Here is an 18,833-nt window from a genome sequence, read left to right as displayed (position 1 = left end):
AGGGAGGAAGGAAGGAAGGAAGGAAGGAAGGAAGGAAGGAAGGAAGGAAGGAAGGAAGGAAGGAAGGAGAAAAAGAAAAATAGAGATAGGCACAAAATTGCAGTCTATAGAAAAAGAAATACACTGGACTCTTGAACAAAGAAAATGATGCTCAATATCAGCCATCTTTTTAATCCAGAACATCTGTAAAGATTAAAAAGTTGACTGGAGGCCTCGTGAAATAAACACTCCTATACATTATCTGTGAGAAAGCAAACTGGTACAACCTCTCTAGCGGGCAATGTAACAGCAGCTAGAGAATTTTAAATGCACAAACCCTGTGACCAAATAACTCCACTTCTAGGAATTTATTCCAAAGGTATACTTGGATATATGTGCAAAAGCCTGCACCCAGGAATACGCACTGCAGCTGTGAAGTAGCAAAAAGACTAAAAAACTACCTCAACGTGCATCCACAGGGCACTCGTTATATTATGGTAGATGGACCTAATCATGTTCTTTTGCCATCAAAAGAATGCAATAGATCACTATGAAGTATTAAGAACGAATTCCAACATTCACTATTAATGAAAACAGAGCAAAGTGAAGATACTTTTGGGTACATACACTGTGTGCACATAGAATATCTCTAGAAGGATACATTAAAAAGAGATAACAATGATTGCGTCCAAAAAGGAGAATCAGGCCAGGTGCAGTGGCTCCCACCTGTTATCACAGCACTTTGGGAGGCAGAAGTGGGAGGATCATTTGAGCTCAGGAGTTCGAGACCAGTCTAGACAACGTGATGAAACTCTGTGTCTACAAAAAATTTTAAAAATTAGCTGGGTGTAGAGACATGCACCTGTGGTCCCAGCTGTTTGGGAGGCTGAGGTAGGAGGATCGATGAGTCCAGGAATTCAAGACTACAGAGAGCCACGATCACGCCAGTGCACTTCAGCCTGGGTCTCAACAGAGTGAGACCCTGTCTCAAAATGAAAGAAAGAAAGATACAGAGAGAGAGAGAGAGAGAGAGAGAGAGAGAGAGAAAGAGAAAGAGACACACAAGCTTTTGTATTGTTGGATAGCTTTTACCACATGCATGTGTTATCTTTTTTAATTGTTCAAGGTGTGTGTGTACATGTGTGTGTGCGCACGTGTGTGCATACACAACAAATGGGACCAGGTCTCTTTTCTGATTAAAACCTGCAAAGAGGTCACTGTATCCAGTTCAACTGTCAACCACATGAGAATGGGGACCATTTCTATTCTGCTTAGGGAATAAACTAATGGCTGAGTGTGTCTCTGGGATAAATGCCTCAGCTCAGAACACAGCTCACCCTGCATGGCAGAAGTGCACTCCACTCCAACCACCCTCCCACGGCAGGACCTCTGGCACATCACGCTCCCTTCTTGAGTCTCCACGCCTCTGACATGACACTTTCTAATGCCAGCTCCTTCCAGAGAACTCTCCTGACAGCCCCATGTCCTACCACACCGCAGTCTCTCAAAATTTCCATTTAGTTTTGAGCCTGTCTCTGTTATAACCCCTCTGTACTGCATTTATATGGAAGATGGAGTTCACATCTTACTTGGGGCATTGATTACAAAATCAGCACATACAAGAAAATCAAGTATACTGAAAATTACCCTTGAATCGGCTGGGCGCGGTGGCTCACGCCTATAATCCCAGCACTTCGGGAGGCTGAGGCGGGTGGATCAGGAGTTCAAGACCAGCCTGACACATGGTGAAACCCCATCTCTACTAAAAATACAAAAAGATTATCCAGGCATGGTGGCGGGTGCCTATAATCCCAGCTACTCAGGAGGCTGAGGCAGGAGAATCGCTTGAACCTGGGAGGGAGGAAAACCACCAGCCCCAGGGAGACAGGGAGAGAGTGTGCGGTGGGAGGGGCTGCCATTTGAGAAGGGTGGGTATGGGAGGTCCCACTAAAGAAGGGGACCTGAAGGTGGCTGGCACAGTGGCTCATGCCTGTAATCCCAGCACTTTCGGAGGCCAAATTGGGTGGATCACCTGAAGTCAGGAGTTCGAGACCAGCCTGGCCAACATGGTGAAACTCCATCTCTACTAAAAATACAAGAATTAGGCGGGTATGGTAGTGCACGCCTGTAATTCCCGCTACTCAGGAGGCTGAGGCAGGAGAATCACTTGAACCAGGGAAGTGGAGGTTGCAGTGAGCTAATGTCACGCCACTGTACTCCAGCCTGGGTGACAGAGAGACTCGGTCTCAGGAAAAAAAAAAAAAAAAAAAAAAGCCTCAAGGTGATGAGGGAGGAGCCACGTGGATACTGTAGGGGAAAAGATGAAGAGCTAACAGAGTCCAGCACACAGAAGTGGAGAGCAGAACGGTGGCTCCCGGAGGTTGTTGGGGGGTTAGTTGGGGACAGGAGGAGGAACAGGTTGTACAGCATGGTGACCATTGTCAATAACATACTGTATATTTCAAAATTGCTTAAAAAAAGATTTTCAATGTTTTCACTACAAAAAGTAATAAGTCCAATCATCCCTGGGTATCTGTTGGGGACTGGTTCCAGGACCCCTGTGGATAACAAAATCCGAGGATGCTTAAGTCCCACATAGAAAATGGCACAGCATTTGCATATCACCTTCACACATCCTCCTGTATACTTCAAATCATCTCTAGATTACTTATAATACCTAATACAATGGAAATGCCCTGTCAATAGTTGTCCTGCTGTATTGTTTGGGGTTTTGGGGGGTTTTGGGTTTTTTGGGTTTTGTGTGTGTGTGTGTGTGTGTGTGTGTGTGGCAGAGTCTCACCCTGTCACCCAGGCTGGAGTGCAGTGGCGCGATCTCGGCTCACTGTAACCTCTGTCTCCCGAGTTCAAGCGATTCTCCTGCCTCCACCTCCCGAGTAGCTGGGATTACAGGCATGTGCCACCATGCCTGGCTAATTTTTGCATTTTTAGTACAGATGGATTTTGCCATGTTGGCCAGGCTGGTCTGAAACTCCTGACCTCAGGTGATCTGCCCAATTTGGCCTCCCAAAGTACTGGGATTACAGGCGTGAGCCACTGTGCCCGGCTGTGTTGTTTTTTATTTCTATAATTTATTTTAACATTTTGATCTGTAGCTGCTTGGAACTGCAGACCTGGAACCCACAGATACAGAATACTACCTGTGTTCGAGGTGGTAGACAAGTTCATTACTGTGATATAATCATTCCACAATATATTTATAGTCCAAAATACCACACTGTATCCCATAAATATATACAATTACTAGTTGTCAACCTAAAAATAACAATGTGAATTTTAGAAATAAGTAAATTCAAATAAACAAAAAAAAAGTATCAGTGGGCATTATATCAGAATATCAGAAAAGCAGGTGCTATGGGCCTGACGTGGGATGTGCTGGGCTTTGGGAGGTCACAGGGGTAGGGAAGGGTATGTCACTGAGGGGCCCACAGCGCAGAAGATAGCAGGTCCTGGCAGAAACCTCGGTGTGTGCTGGATATGAAGCAGAGAAGAGATGCAATCTGGCTGAGCATTTCAGCAGACTCAGTCTGACTGTTGTGTTGAAAGTGAAAAGAGACAAGCTAAGAGGCTTTCGCAATGACCCAGGGAGGGCTGGGATGGTGACACCTTCCCTCTCCTCCAGCCTCTGCAGTCCTTATCCATCCTGCCACCAGCAGCTCATGGCCTTGCCTCCTCTACAGAGAAAGTTACAGCTGCAAGACAGGCATACTCTCAATTGCGCCCCACCATGCCCACCCCTCTGGCACCTGCAGACCTCTGGGCCTCTCCCAGGAGTCCCAGCAGAGGCCACACTCCTTCTCCAGTGCCCCCCACCCCCCAACCAACTGCTCAGGAGTTAACCACCCCACAGTCATGCCTCCTCCTGTTTCCTCTCCCCACTCACCTTCAGGCAGCATCAAATATGCCCAAGTCCCTTAGAAGGTTTCCCCAGCAACCCAGCAATCTCCCCCAATCAGGCTCTACTCTCTCTCCCCTGCCCATCACAAAAGCACTTCTGGAAATGAAAGGGTGGCACACATTCGCCATCTCCATCTCCCACGCCTGGGCTTCCACCTGCCACTACTCCTGCGGAACAAGATCAGACAAGATCTCCACAGACCTTCAGGTGCCAACTGCCATTGCCCCTTTGACGTCTTGAGGAGGTGGACCTGTTAGCAACATCCAGCATCGCTAACTAGCCCCCCTGCTTGGGAAATTCCTCTTCTTTGGCTTCCATAAGTTTTCTGGATTTCCGGGGCCCTCTGCCCTCCCATCGTATCTCCTTTCTGATCATGTAATCTCCCAGTTTGTCCTACCCCTAGTGCCCTACCCCTAAGCTAACTTCGTCCCACTCTCAGCTTCTTATCTTCAGCCCAGAAGCCTCTCTGAGTGCCCATGGGTTCCAACTGCTGTAATTCAACAAAAACTTACAGAGTGTGTCGTCTGACAGGCACCTTGCAGTCAGCATGTTATGACTCTCCTGCCCCAGCCAAGCTGGCATCAGCCAGTATTCCACATGCAGGGACCTGCCCACCATGCACACAGTGGCACAAGCCAGACCCCTGGAAGTCCCCCTAGTGCTCTTCTCTCCCCGCTGCCACCGCATCGCAGGGTCCTTCCAGATAGGATGCAGATCTATATACTTTTTTTGAGACAGAGTCTTGCTCTGTCACCCAGCCTGGAGGGCAGTGGTGCAATCTCGGCTCGCTGCAACCTCCATCTCCTGGGTTCAAGCAATTCTCCTGCCTCAGCCTCCCGAGTAGCTGGGATTACAGGCATGCACCACCTCGCCTGGCTAACTTTTGTATTTTTAGTAGAGACAGGGGTTCACCATGTTGGCCAGGCTGGTCTCGAACTCACGACCTCAGGTTATCTGCCGACCTCGGCCTCCCAAAGTGCTAGGATTACAGGCGTGAGCCACCGCACCCGGCAGATCTCTACACTTTTTTTGTTCTTAAAGCAGCAACCTCCATCCCTCATCCTTCAATCCTGACAGCTTTAAATCCAGAATCCACAAGGTGACAGTGACAGTGACTGGATTCCACCCCCGAGCTGCCCACTCAGGTCCTCAGCCAACTCCTCTGCGGGGTCTCACAAGCTCCTTCCTGGCTCAGGGCGTTCTCCACACATACAGTTCCCTCTGCCTGGAATGCGCTTCCCAGCCTCTCCCCTCGCTAACCCTGATGGCCCCAGCTGAAAAGGCTACTTCCCATGTGCAAAGGCTCACAGCAGAGGACTCAGGATAGCCCCAAAGTGGAAATGTCCCAAAGGCCCACCATTCTGCAGTTGAGGAGTAGACAAGGAAAAGTGTACATCTGGCCGACGGGGCATTCCTCAGCCACATGGGAATGAAGGACTGACACTTTAGGCCAAGCCCGCAAAAGGGACCACATAGCGTACGATCCCATTCCTATGAAACATCCAGAATAGGTCTATTCATAGAGACTAAAGGAAGCTGACCTTTCCCAGGGGCTGGGGGAGCAGTGGAGGAGGAGTGTCTGCTAACGGATATGGGTCTCTTCTGAGAGTGATGGAAATGTCTGGAAATGAGATAGGAGTGACAGTTGCATGACTTTATGAATACACTAAGAATCCCCGGTGTGTACATTTCGAAAGGGTGAAGTTTATGGTATGTGAATTATATCTCAAATTTTTTTTGAAAAAAACTATATGGGGCTTGGTGCAGTGGCTCACGCCTGTAATCCCAGAACTTTGGGAGGCTGAGGAGGGCAGATCATTTGAGGTCATGAGTTCGAGACCAGCCTGATCAACATGGTGAAACCCCGTCTCCACTAAGAATACAGAAAATTACCTGGGCGTGGTGGCGCATGCCTGTAATCCCAGCTACTCGGGAGGGCTGAGGCAGGAGAATCACTTGAATCTGGGAGGCGGAGGTTGCATGAGCCGAGATCGTGCCAGTGTACTCCAGCCTGGGGGACAGAGACTCTGTCTCAAAAAATAATAAAAATAAAAATAAACTATATGAGAAATAAAATGTTGTTTCTTGACAAAGTCTTCCCAGACCCTGGTTGGGGTTCAGAAAAAAAGAAACCCCAAAATGAAGGCCTCGGCAACTCTCTCTGACCCTCTCCCGCCCTCCTGTCTCTGGTCCCTCATTTTCCCCAGAGGTTAACCAGAGAAACTAGAATTCCTCTTCCCCATGAGGGTTCATGGAAACCAGAACTCTTTCTCCCCAAAGTCAGCCATAAAACCCAAAATTATTACTCTAACTTTCCCCTGCCTTCCTGTGTAAAACCTGAGCATAAAGACATCATCCCAGGCCAGGTGTGGTGGCTCACGCCTGTAATCCCAGCACTTTGGGAGGCCGAGGTGAGTGAATCACCTGAGGTCAGGAGTTCAAGACCAGCCTGACCAACATGGTGAAACTCCATCTCTACTAAAACAATACAAAATTAGCTGGGTGTGGTGGTGCATGCCTGTAATCCCAGCTGCTTGGGAGACTGAGGCAGGAGAGTCACTTGAATCCAGGAGGCAGAGGTTGCAGTGAGCCAAGATCGCGCCACTGCACTCCAGCCTGGGTGACAAAAGCGAAACTCCATCTCAAAAAAAAAAAAAAAAAAAAAAATACAAACTACCTTGTGTTGATTGTAGATCACAAAGCCCCCATTCCAGAGACGGCCTGCCTTGCACCAGAAGGAAAGAAGGCTGCACAGAGGGGCCAAGATGAATCCAGACTGACTCGCCTTGCTGGGCTTCCCCCAGCAGTCTATCGGTGTTCAATCAGACCCTTTTCATTGTCCTATTTCCATGTGGCTGTCCATACCTGGTTGAACCTAAGCATAAACTGGCCAGTCTCTGATGTCTCTCTGGGTCTTCATTCTGAAGGCTCCCATGTCATGGAAAACCATGACCAATACAGGTGTGTGCCGTGTCTCTTATGAATCTGTCTTTGGTCAGTTGGTTTTCAGTGAACCTTCAGAGGGGGAAGGGGAAGTTCTTCCTTGGACCCTACACCCTTTGGAACTAGGTCGGCTCTATTCAAAGTCCTCTCTCTGTCATCACCCAACACTTCTCCGTCACAGCACTGATCATATCACAGTCAGACAAACGTTTGAGTAATTACATGCTTGTGTCTGTCTTCCATGCTAGAATGCTAGACTTGTCTTCCAAATGACAATGCTTAGCGTCAAGCTGATGTGCAGAAGCTCTCTGTGGTTGAGTGGCTGCCTCCTGAGGGCAGGGGCTACATGACGCCGGCTCTCTGTGTAGCGCCCACACAGCACTGTGCCCATGGGAGACACTAAAAAAATATCTGCTGAATGAAGATATTAACAAGTTTCTTTTTTGTGTGTGATACAGGGTCTCATTCTGTTGCTGCCCAGGCTGGAGTGCAGTGTGCAATCATGGCTCATTGCAGCCTCAACTTCCCTGGGCTCAAGTGATCCTCCTGTCTCAGCCTTCTGAGTAGCTGGGACCACTATGCTCAGCTAATTTTTGTATGTTTTGTAGAGATGGGGTTTCACCATGTAGCCCAGGCTGGTCTCAAACTTCTGAGCTCAAGCAATCTGCCTGCCTCAGTCTCCCAAAGTGTTGGGATTACAAGAGTGAGCCACAGTACCCAGCAACAACTTTCAATGGCTATCTTTGTGTCTTTTTGTTTGTTTGTTTGTTTTTGAGACAGTCTCCCTCTGTCACCCAGGCTGGACTGCAGTGGCACAGTCTTGGCTCATTGCAGCCTCCGCCTCCCAGGCTCAAGCAATTCTCCTGCGTCAGCCTCCTGAGTAGCTGAGATTACAGGCATGCACCACCGTGCCCAGCTAATTTTTGTATTTTTAGTAGAGACAGGATTTCACCATGTTAGCCAGACTGGTCTCAAACTCCTGACCTCAAGTGATCTGCCTGCCTCAGCCTCCCAAAATGCTGGGATCAGAGGCGTGAGCCACCACACCCGGCCTCAATGGCTATCTTTGAACGTGGAAAAATTGGTAACGCCGGGCGCGGTGGCTCAAGCCTGTAATCCCAGCACTTGGGAGGCCGAGACGGGCGGATCACGAGGTCAGGAGATCGAGACCATCCTGGCTAACACGGTGAAACCCCGTCTCTACTAAAAAATACAAAAAACTGGCCGGGCGAGGTGGCGGGCGCCTGTAGTCCCAGCTACTCAGGAGGCTGAGGCAGGAGAATGGCGTAAACCCGGGAGGCGGAGCTTGCAGTGAGCTGAGATCCGGCCACTGCACTCCAGCCTGGGCGACAGAGCGAGACTCCATCTCAGAAAAAAAAAAAAAAGAAAAGAAAAAAGAAAAATTGGTAACAAGCTCTTAAAAAAACAAACAAAACAAAAGAAGGTGGAGAAAATAAAATAGCCTCCTTATCTCAACTTCATATGCATTCACACTTTCCTTTGACTCCTTGAAAGAAAATCCAGAAAAACTGAAAACTTTTCCTCATATTTTTTTTTCTTCCCAAATGCTTGGCAATCACAGAGAATTCAGAATGATGCGGCCAGAAAGTAGCCGGGCCTGGAAGGGAAAGGATGTTTGCATTTCCTTTGCTTTCTCTCCCTTCTGGTCAGTGTCCTTTAGTGCTCCAATCTGCCCCCATTATCTAAAATGCTTCCCATTCCGACAAACGCACTTTTGCACTCTCTGTTCCAGATGGACAAACAGAACAAACGCACAGTCACCACCCCGCTGCACCAAGTCCAGCTATCAGCGTGACATTTGCCATCATTCTGATGCCAACACACTCCTGGTTGGACTGAACTGTCCCTCAGGCTTCCCTGCTCTGGGCCAAGGAAGCTTGAATGCTCTACTTTGTTCATTCTTTCCACCACCATCTTCATGCATTTCCCCAGTACCCTTGGCAGCTCTGCAGACAATACACTCGGCATGCAACTCAGTTATCTAGCGAATATCTGATATCGTGATGTACAGCATGGGTCAGGAGGCCTTTCCTGGAAGCAGACAGAGAGGAAATACCTCTGGGTTTGTGGGTCAGAGGGCCTGTGTTCTAACTACTCCATTCTGCCCCTGAGAAGCAGAAGCAGAAACCCAAACAACACGCAAGTGTATGGTATAACTGGGGCCACTAAAACTTTATTTACAAAACTGGCAGGGAGGCTGCATCTAGCCCCCGGCAGGCAGCAGTTTGTTGCCCCGGGTTTAGAAGGTGATTTCAATGCTTCCAAGGACTAGCCTCCTATTTTACCATAACAGGGGGCGCCCTTTGAAACATCTCCACGACTTACTCTCCGTGTGAATATTTTTTACATCCACTCCTTGTGCAGTTTACCCCCCTCCACAGGTGAAATGAACTTGGTTCTCTAGGTGTCAGACTTACCAGAGCTGCTTTTAATTTTGAACTTCACTGTTAGAAACTGTCCGGGAGGACGGCCTGGCTCTCCTGGCAAATGTTCATTCTCAGGGGATCAGAAGGGGTGGGGACCCTTCTGACCTCTTCCTTCTAACCTCACCACCGGGTGTGCCCTACAATGAGAGGAACTCTCACTCCAGATTCAGCCACGCACACACCAAACGGTCTATTCCGCTGGGCTGCAGAACTCTGTGTTCTCCAAGCACCCTGCCCGAAGGGTCGAGTCCACACTGGACCATGCTGGCAGCCACACTAGCCAATCTAGTTAAGCCAGATAACAGAGGGTTATGGCAGGGACGCAAGACCAAATAGAGCTGTCAGCCTCAGGGGCTGCCCAGCAGGTGAGGGCTCCCTGACTTCTTGGCCAAAAACCTGAGTCATCTTCCCAGGGAACCACATACCTTAGACACCACTAATTTCTTTTTGTTGAGACAGAGTCTCACTCTGTTGCCCAGGCCGGAGTGCAGTGGTGCAATCTCAGCTCACTGCAACCTCTGCCACCTGGGTTCAAGCGATTCTCCTGCCTCAGCCTCCTGAGTAGCTGGGACTACAGGTACCAGCCACCATGCCCAGCTAATTTTTGTACTTTTAGTAGAGACGGGGTTTCACTGTGCTGGCCAGGCTGGTCTCGAACTCCTGACCTCAGGTGATCTGCCCACCTCGGCCTCCCAACGTGTTGGGATTACAGGTGTGAGCCACCGCGCCCAGCCTAATTTCTGAAATACTTTATGCTAATGAACAAATCTTCTGATGTGGGTTGCTAATGGTGCAGTGCTTAGGAGACATCTCCAGAGAGCAGGTCTAGCAGAGAATACTCGCTAGCAGCTCACAGGTTATACTTAAAGGAAACTTACACACCCTGAATGCTTTATACTGAAGAATATTCAACGTGACACACAGACAATGTAACATCAATTCTCAAGTTATTGATCCCCCAGATTTTTTGCCCAAGAAACACATTATTCCATTCTATCACCTACACCTTCTAAAAAACTACTAGACAGCAGAAGCCTTAGATGTTCCTGTTTTTTTCCCAGTATTTTCCCTCTATCATGAAGGAAATCATGGGTTTTTCTCTCCTTCATTCCCAACCCCTAACTGCCAAGGCCTGTTCATTTTACTTCTAAATATGTCAAACCCAAAGGCATACATGATTTCCAACTACACACAAGTCTCATGGCCTTTCATGGTGCAGTCCTATTGTTGGCACATTGAAAGTGTTGCATGGCCCTGTCTCCCTCACCAGCCACATCTCCTGACCCCACCTAGAGAAGGATTCATCAGCAAAGCCCTGTTCACATGTCGAGTGGGGTCACTCTTGGGGAGGGGCCGTCCTGTGCACTACAGGGTGTGGTGCAGCGTCCCACTTAATGCCAGTAGCCCCCAACACTAGCAGTGACAGCGAAATATGTCTCCAGACCTTGCCCAGTGACCCTGGGGGCAAAACGGCTCCCCCTCCTCGGCACATCCTCTGTGCCCCATGCTCTTCTGGAGAGTCACTGATCTACAGGATTCTGTGCCCTGAAGGCTGCGTGACTCTCAGCTCTGAAAGAGATGGTCCCTTCCCATCCCATTGCCTGACGCTCTGCCTAAGACGCCTGCCCCTCCGTTCTCCCACCTTGCTAACTAAGGACTATTATGCTGATTAAGAGCTCACAACTATTGTCCACGAAAAGAGTCCAACTCTGTAAAATATTTTAAGAGATTTATTCTGAGCCAAATATGAGTGACCATGGCCCGTGACACAGCCCTCAGGAGGTCCTGAGAACACGTGCCCAAGGTGGTGGGGTGCAGCTTGGTTTTATATATTTTAGGGGGGCATGAGACAGCAATCAAATACATTTAAGAAATACATTTGGTTTGGTTCAGAAAGGCGGGACAACTCAAAGCAGGGGGTGGGTTGCGGGAAGGAGGGACAGTTCCAAGCCATAGGTCAATTTAAACATTTTCTGGTTGACAATTGGTTGAGGCTTGTCTTAAAACCTGAGATCCATAGAAAGGGAATGTTCAAGTTAAGATAAAAGACTGTGGAGACCAAGGTTCCTTTGAAGTCTTACAGTGGCTGCCCTTAGAGACAATAAATGACAAATTTTTCCTCTTCCGATCTTTAAAACGTGCTAGACTTTTAGTTAATCTCTTCAGGATTGGGAGGAACTGGAAGAAAAAGGTCTAACTATGTTAATAGAGATTTTTTTTTCTTTTTTTTTGAGACAGAGTCTCCCTCTGTTTCCTAGGCTGGGGTGCAATAGCGTGATTTCAGCTCACTGCAACCTCTGCATCCCGGGCTCAAGCAATTCTCCTGCCTCAGCCACCCAAGTAGCTGGGATTACAGGTGTGTGTCACCATGCCCAGCTAATTTTTGTATTTTTAGTAGAGACAGGGTTTCACCATGTTGGCCAGGATGGTCTTCAACGCCTGACCTCAAGTGATCCACCTGCCTTGGCCTCCCAAAGTGCTGTGATTATAGGCGTGAGCCACCCTGCCCGGCAGAGATTCTTTACAGAGGCAGATTTTCTTCCCACAAAGGATGGCTCTGCAGGGCCATTTCAAGATATGGCAGAGAAGCATGTTTTGGGGTTAAATATTTAGTTTTTTTTTTTTTTTTTTGTCTCATAATGTTATGCCAGTCAGATTGGAAAGTAAATCACGATATATGGGGTCAAATAAAACCCACCTAATGAGAATTTATGGTTTATCGGGCATGACTTCCCAGACCCCTTAGACAGGAATCTGGGAAAGATTTTTAAAAAATCAGAGCTTAGTCCTCACTATGTTCCAGAGACTGCTTTAAAAATGCTGAGTGTATTAGCTCATTTAGTTGCTTTCACAGCCCATATTGGTATCATCATTATAAATAAGAACACTGAGCCACAAAGCAAACTTGGTCTGGACCGTGCAATTTTTCAGCAGGGAACGGGCTTGGAAGGCACCAGAAGGTTCCCCTGACCTCTGATCTGGGATCGGTCCCCACCTATATGTCCCCAGAGGATCCTGTGCTTCTGCGGCCAATACATTTATCAGAATTTTGCACCATTACTTATATACGGGGTGGTGATTTACAATGACCACCTTGTATAAGAATAGAACCACTTCATTTTTTCTTTAAATCCAGTCTTACCTAGTTCTGACCTCCTATTCTGCCAGGCTGACGGGAACTCCAGATTTATGCATTTGGTTTAAATCCAGTCTTACCTAGTTCTGGCCTCCTATTCTGCCAGGCTGATGGGAACTCCAGATTTATGCATTTGGGGAACTCCCTCCCCCAGGGTCCAGGGTCAGTTGAGGGTGGTCTCCAGGGTCTTTGGCAGGGATTTTGGAGGAGAACGCCCGGTCCTCACTGCTCACTGCTGATTAGCTCACAGGGACTCTCAGTCACCAAGGGAACCTCCCTCCCTGCCCGTCCAGGACACCAGCATCATTTCCTCAAGGAGCCTAAGCTTTCACAATGCAGAAGATGTCTTCAAGCAACTTCTGCTTTTTTCTTTTTATTCCGCCAGCAATCCTTCCTGAGGTGAAGGACAACAAATGCTGGGTCTGAATAAACATCAAAGCATGAATAGCAGCCTTTATTCTGCTTCTGCACAGCCAGGAAAAGAAAGAACAAAGTGACTAAATAGCCCTCTACTCCAGTTTAGCTGAAGTCAACCTTCTGCATAAGCCTTGCCCACTTCCTGCCTCTCCATAGCCCCAAGGCCTAGCAAGATAGGCAACTTCAAAAGTGCACCACCAACAAAATGATGGGAGAGTGAATCTCAGGAGAGCAGCTAACATCGTTATTTTTTCTATTAATTCACCTCTGAGTTGGGACAAAAGTAACGTGGCCTTGTGGGTGGGTGTGAGTTTGGGCCCTTGGAAGATGTGGATACATAGCTCAAGTTAGGAGCAAAATGTTAAATAACAGGTAATATTTCTTTGTTGCCTGAAGCTTTTAACTCTGTGCCTGTTCAGGTTCTTTGGTCACTCAACATTTTTTTGGTTTTCTTTTCTCTTTTTGAAAGGCAGTCTTGCTCTGTCTCCCAGGCTGTTGTGCAGTGGTGCCATCTTGGCTCACTGCAACCTCCGCCTCGCGGGTTCAAGCGATTCTTGAGCCTCCGCCTCCTGAGTAGCTGGGATTACAGGTCTGTGCCGCCACAGCTGGCTAATTTTTGTATTTTTAGTAGAGACGGGGTTTCACCATTTTTTTTTAAGTGGTAATTATTTCTTAAGCACAAAGTGTTTTCCCCACCACATGTACAAGCCAGATTTGGCCTCTCTCTCTGGCTCATTTACTAGCACTGGCCCCAAACTCTCTACAGTCCAGTGACCTGGCTGCCTTTCTACTTCTCACACAGCTCATGCTTCCTCCAGCCCAGGGCCCGTGTTCTCATTATTATCCCTTCCTGGGACCGTCCTTCCAGATCTTAGTGACGGCCTATTTGCGGTCTTAGCTTCAGTGTCATCTCCTGAGACAGCCTCCCAGACCACATTCTCTAAAGCATCCCAGCCATCATCATGCCTCTCAATCATTTTATCTGGTTTTGTCAGAGGCATCTGAACCAGAGCAACTCAATGTTGAATAAGGGCTGGGTAAAATGAGGTTAAGACCTACTGGGCTGCATTCACAGATGGTGAAGGAATTCTAAGTCACAGAATGAGATAGGAGGTCGGCACAAGATACAAGGTGATAAAGATCTTGCAGATAAAACAGGATACAGTAAAGAAGCCAGCCAAGACCGACCAAAACCAAGATGGCAACGAGAGCGATCTCTGGCTGTCCTCACAGCTACACTCCCACCGGTGCCATGACAGCTTACAAATGCCATGGCAATGTCAGGAAGTTACCCGATATGATATAGAAAGGGAAAGCGTGAATAATCCACTCCTTGTTTAGCATATCATCAAGAAATAACCATAAAAATGGGCAACCAAGTCCAGGTGAAGTTGCTCATTCCTGTAATCCTAGCACTTTGGGAGGCTAAGGTGGGTGGATCACCTGAGCTCAGGAGTTTGAGACCAGCCTGGCCAACATGGTGAAACCCTGTCTCTACCAAAAATACAAAAATCAGCTGGGCATCGTGGCAGGTGCCTGTAATCCCAACTACTCAGGAGGCTAAGGCAGGAGAATCGCTGGAAACTGGGGGTGGAGGTTGCAGTGAGCTGAGATCCTGCCATTGCACTCCAGCCTGGGCAAGAGAGTGAAACTCTGTCTCAAAAAAAAAAGGGCATTCCAACTCAAAAAAAAAAAAGGGGGGGTGGGCAACCAGCAGCCCTCGGGGCTGCTCTGTCTATGGAGTAGCTATTTTTTATTTGTTTATTTTCTTTTTAAACTTGCTTTTACTTTAAGGACTCTCCCTGAATTCTTTCTTGTGCAAGATCCAAGAACCCTCTCTCAGGTTCTGGATCAGGATCCCTTTCCGGTAATGGTTTTGTTTTATTTTTTAGAGTTTAGATCTGCCACCCAGGCTGTAGTTCAGTGGCGCAATGTCAGTTCACTGCAGCCTCGACCTCCTGGGCTCAAGCAATCCTCCTGCCTCAATCTCCTGAGCAGCTGGGACCACAGGCACGCACAACCACGTCAGCTAATTTTTAAATTATTTTTTGTAGAGATGAGGGTTTCACCATGTTGCCCATGCTGGTCTTTAACTCCTGGGCTCAAGCAATTCTCCCACCTGTCTCCCAAAGTGCTGGGATTACAGGTTTGAGCCGCCGCACCCCTCCGCCCTACGGGTTTTTTTTGGTTTTTTTTTTTTTTTTTTTTTTTAGAGTGCAGTGGCGTGATCCCGGATCAATTGTCTCACTGCAACCTCTGCCTCCCAGGTTCCAGCGATTCTCCTGCCTCAGCCTCCTAGTTTTGCTTTCTTAATAGCACCAATCCCTACGTGAAATCACCTCCTTCATTCCGCTCCCGTACTGGTATGCTGGATGCTGATCCATCCAATAGAGCCAGGAACACAAAGGGCTACTCACTGCTAGACCCAAGCGGAGCATCACTGACCTATTTAATAGAAACCTGCACCATGAAACCTGAATATAAATTTTCCAGCAAACTTCAGAAAACGGATGTATCCTCTCTTGGTCATTTCTGCTTGTGAGCTTCAGGAGAAATCAGCTGAAAGGGACATGAACGGGTTGGTGGAGTCTCAATCGCTCATTTTAATAATGAGGAGGCCGGGCACGGTGGCTCCAGCCTGTAAACCCAGCACTGTGGGAGGCCGAGGCAGGCGGATCACCTGAGGTCAGGAGTTCGAGACCAACCTGGCCAACATGGTGAACCCCCGTCTCTACTAAAAACACAAAAATTAGCCAGGTGTGGTGGTTCGCACCTGTAACCCCAACTACTTGGGAGGCTGCGGCAGGAGAATCGCTTGAACCCGGCAGGCGGAGATTGCAGTGAGCCCAGATCGCGCCACTGCACTCCAGCCTGGGCGCCAGGAGACTCCATTTAAAAAAAATAAATTGATGAGGAAACAGGCCCACAGAGGGGAAGTAAATTGGAAAACCTATTTCATGAAGCAAGTCCATTTTTCTTCACACACACACACACACACACACACAGCTTCTGTTAAGCTGCAGGCTCTAATCCTGGCACTTCCCAGGCTTCGCCTCAAGGAATATGTTTATCCGGCTAATACAGGCGGAGCGCCCGCGGTGCAGGCGGGAGGCGGCGGGATTAACGCGGCAGCCCCTCCCCGGCCCCCGCCGGGCTTGCGTTCCACCGACCAGAACACAGACCAACAAGTAAACAAATAAGACAAAGGCAGAAAAAGATGAGTGTGAAGGAGCTAACCAGCCAGGAAGTCGAGAATAGAGAGGGCGCAGGGGAGGTGGGGAAGGGATTTCGGGGGACAGGACTCCGGACGCCGGCACACAGCCGACACCCGATCCGCGAGGGCAGGGCTGGCACCGCGGTCCCCGGCCTGGAAACGCGCCCCCGCCCAGAGCTCCGCAGACCTTGCTGCGCATCCCTGCGGATCCTGCTCCCATCCTGCTTCTGCAGCGAGGCCTGCCCCGGCCCCTCCGCGGGCGGCCCCGGGCCTTTTCACCTGCTCAGTCCCCTCCGGAGAGCGCGAGGCCAACGCGCCGGCCGCACAAAGACCCGGGGACACGCGCGCCGGGCTGGAGGCACCGACCACCGCGCGCCTGGCAGGCGACACCGGCCCGTCCGTTTGTGCGCGCGGCTGGGGGCGGCCCCGGCGCGGCTGGAGGGGGCCTGGCTGAGCGCCCCGCGTCCCCGGGTCCCGCGTCCCCACCCCCTAGACCCCGCCCCCGACTTCGCAGGCCCCGGGCGCCCTGCACCTACCGGACGCGCTGGGCCGTGACCGCGTTGCCCGTGTGCGGGCGCAGCACTGCCAGGAATAGGAGCCGCATACCGCCGCCGCCGCCCGGGCCATCGACCAGCCCAGCCGCCGCCGACCAGGCCCCGGGGGCGGCGCAGACGCGGACGGCGGGGGAGCCGGGGCGGCTGGGTCTGTCCCGCCCGCCCCTCCCGGAGGCCGCGCCCGCCCCTCCCCGAGGCCGCGCCCGAGCTCGCAGGTTCCGGCGCCAGGCGGGGAGGAGGACGGGAACCAGGGGCCTCGGATGGCGCGAGCTCTGGGTGCGGTTTGGCGCGGGTGCGCCCCGTGGGGTCCATCACCAGGGTAGCCGCGGTCCGCTCCCACCTGGACCAGGATGAGCGGTGACCACAGTCCCTTCCGCGGGGACCAGTGCCAGCGATTACCACGGTCCCTCCCACGGGGACCAGGACCAGCGGTGACCACAGTCCCTTCCGCCGGGACCAGGACCAGCGGTGACCACAGTCCCTTCCCACAGTGACCAGGACCAGGGGTGGCCTTGGCCCTTTCCCACAGGGAAGAGGAGCAGCCATGGTCCGCTCCCATGGAAACCAGTGATAGCTTCCATGGGCTTCATGGGGAACTCAGTGAGCTTCACGGAGCACCGGGATGGCTGCAGGTCTGTACCCACCAGGACCAGCAGAGACCTCGGGTTCCTTCCCACAGGGTGCTGCAGAGAGGGGCTCTCAGCCTCATTTTCCATGACAACCTGAGTGGGGCCTTGGTCCCCAGGAAGCCCAGGATTCCTTTCTAGTCCCATTCCAGGGGACGTGGCATGATCAGTCCCAAATTCCTTCCTAGGCCAGACTACCCTAAAACTAACCAGAGGAGGGGAACATGGAGACTGTGTGAGGAGACAGTAGAAACACATTTCAGGGCCGCACCTGTGGGGTGAGGAAGATGATGGAGAGGGGAACCCGGGGTTCATCAGGGTACATGGGCTGCACCTGGTCTGGATCTCCAGCCTAGGATACCTTGAGTGAGAGAAATAGGGAACTAAAGGAGGCCTCTGGCAAAATACCATCTGTGGATTTAAACAAGCACCCCCCAAAACAGATGTTAAGTGTTTACAAAGATGCATTCGTATTTACAGATGTGGAACATTCTAGTGGGTGCCCAATATTTTCATTTACCTTCAAACTCGATTTTCTCTCACCCCCCAAATATCTTCCAGCCTCAGAAAGGGAAAGTGGGAATGAAGAAAGTCATGACATGTGATAACCACCGTCAGTGGCAGGTCTCCAGCCTCGTTATGCAGCATGGTGACCCCCAGGCTTATCAAGACATAAAAGTCCATCCTGGAGGGCGCATTGGGCTCCGCGGGCCTTCTCCCAGTTAGATCCACCACTCTGCCTCTCAGTGTGCCATGGGGTAGGGGAGAGTTTTATATCATTGTAGAACAATCAAAATCTTGTCCTCCTCTCACTCTCAATAGAACACCCAGGATTTTGTTCATCTTCCTGGTATTTCAGCTTCCCAGGCACTGGGCAGGCAGGCCACATCCTTTTTTAAGGATAAAAGCAATCTGAAAATATTATCATTCTGCTAAACTCTACTTTCCAACAGAATTACACGAGGAAACAGGAAAGGGGACAAGTTGCACAGAGCTGCCACAACCCCCTTCTGACGAAATTTTATAGAGAGTTTTGACACCGGGCGCGGCAGCTCATGCCTATAATTCCAGCACTTTGGGAGGCCGAGGTGGGTGGATCACTTGAGGCCAGGAGTTCAAGACCAGTCTGGCCAACATGGCAAAACCCCGTCTCTACCAAAAATAGAAAAATAGATGGGCGCGGTGGTCCACGCCAGTAGTCCTAGGTACTTGAGAGGCTGAGGCATGAGAATCATTTGAACCCAGGAGGCGGAGGTTGAAGTGAGCCGTGATCACACCACTGCACTCCAGGCTGGGCAGTAAAGCAAGACTCAGTGTTAAATAAGTTTTGAGTGGACTCCTGCTATATTTGCTACACACCATGAAGAGGCAATAAAACGCAGTGTCTTGTGTGGTGTGCAGAAGTAGAGGGGTGGCATCTGCCCATGATCTTCCCCTATTTCACCTTGCTCATGGGATATTAAAAACTAAATGTGAATAGATACATTTCTGATTTTACAAAGGCGACTTCAGCATGAGCCCAGAAAGGAACCTCCCTAAGCAGAGTTCAACTGGCAGCCCTGTGGGCTAAATATCATCCTTAGATGTATTGTATTTAGGCT

General features: G+C 49.9%; 1 protein-coding gene across 10 annotated transcripts in view; it reads right to left on the bottom strand.

Moving 5' to 3' along the window:
* Positions 1-16,820, bottom strand: part of GLT1D1 (glycosyltransferase 1 domain containing 1) — a 128,996-nt gene extending 112,176 nt beyond the window's left edge. For 3 of the 10 annotated variants that reach the window (XM_031936400.1, XM_031936396.1, XM_031936395.1), the window contains exon 1: positions 16,589-16,819. In XM_031936400.1, coding sequence (XP_031792260.1) covers positions 16,589-16,656 — 68 coding nt within the window. In that variant the 5' untranslated portion in view covers positions 16,657-16,819. Of the gene's footprint in view, positions 1-5,788; positions 5,835-16,239; positions 16,524-16,588 lie in introns of those variants that run through there. The other 7 variants (XM_023187258.2, XM_031936398.1, XM_031936397.1 and 4 more) reach the window with 6 other exon arrangements.
* Positions 16,821-18,833: the final 2,013 nt, after the last annotated feature.

Source organism: Piliocolobus tephrosceles, chromosome 10 (genome assembly GCF_002776525.5).
Source record: "Piliocolobus tephrosceles isolate RC106 chromosome 10, ASM277652v3, whole genome shotgun sequence".
Lineage (NCBI taxonomy): Eukaryota > Metazoa > Chordata > Mammalia > Primates > Cercopithecidae > Piliocolobus > Piliocolobus tephrosceles.
This window is presented reverse-complemented; position numbering and strand designations above follow the sequence as displayed.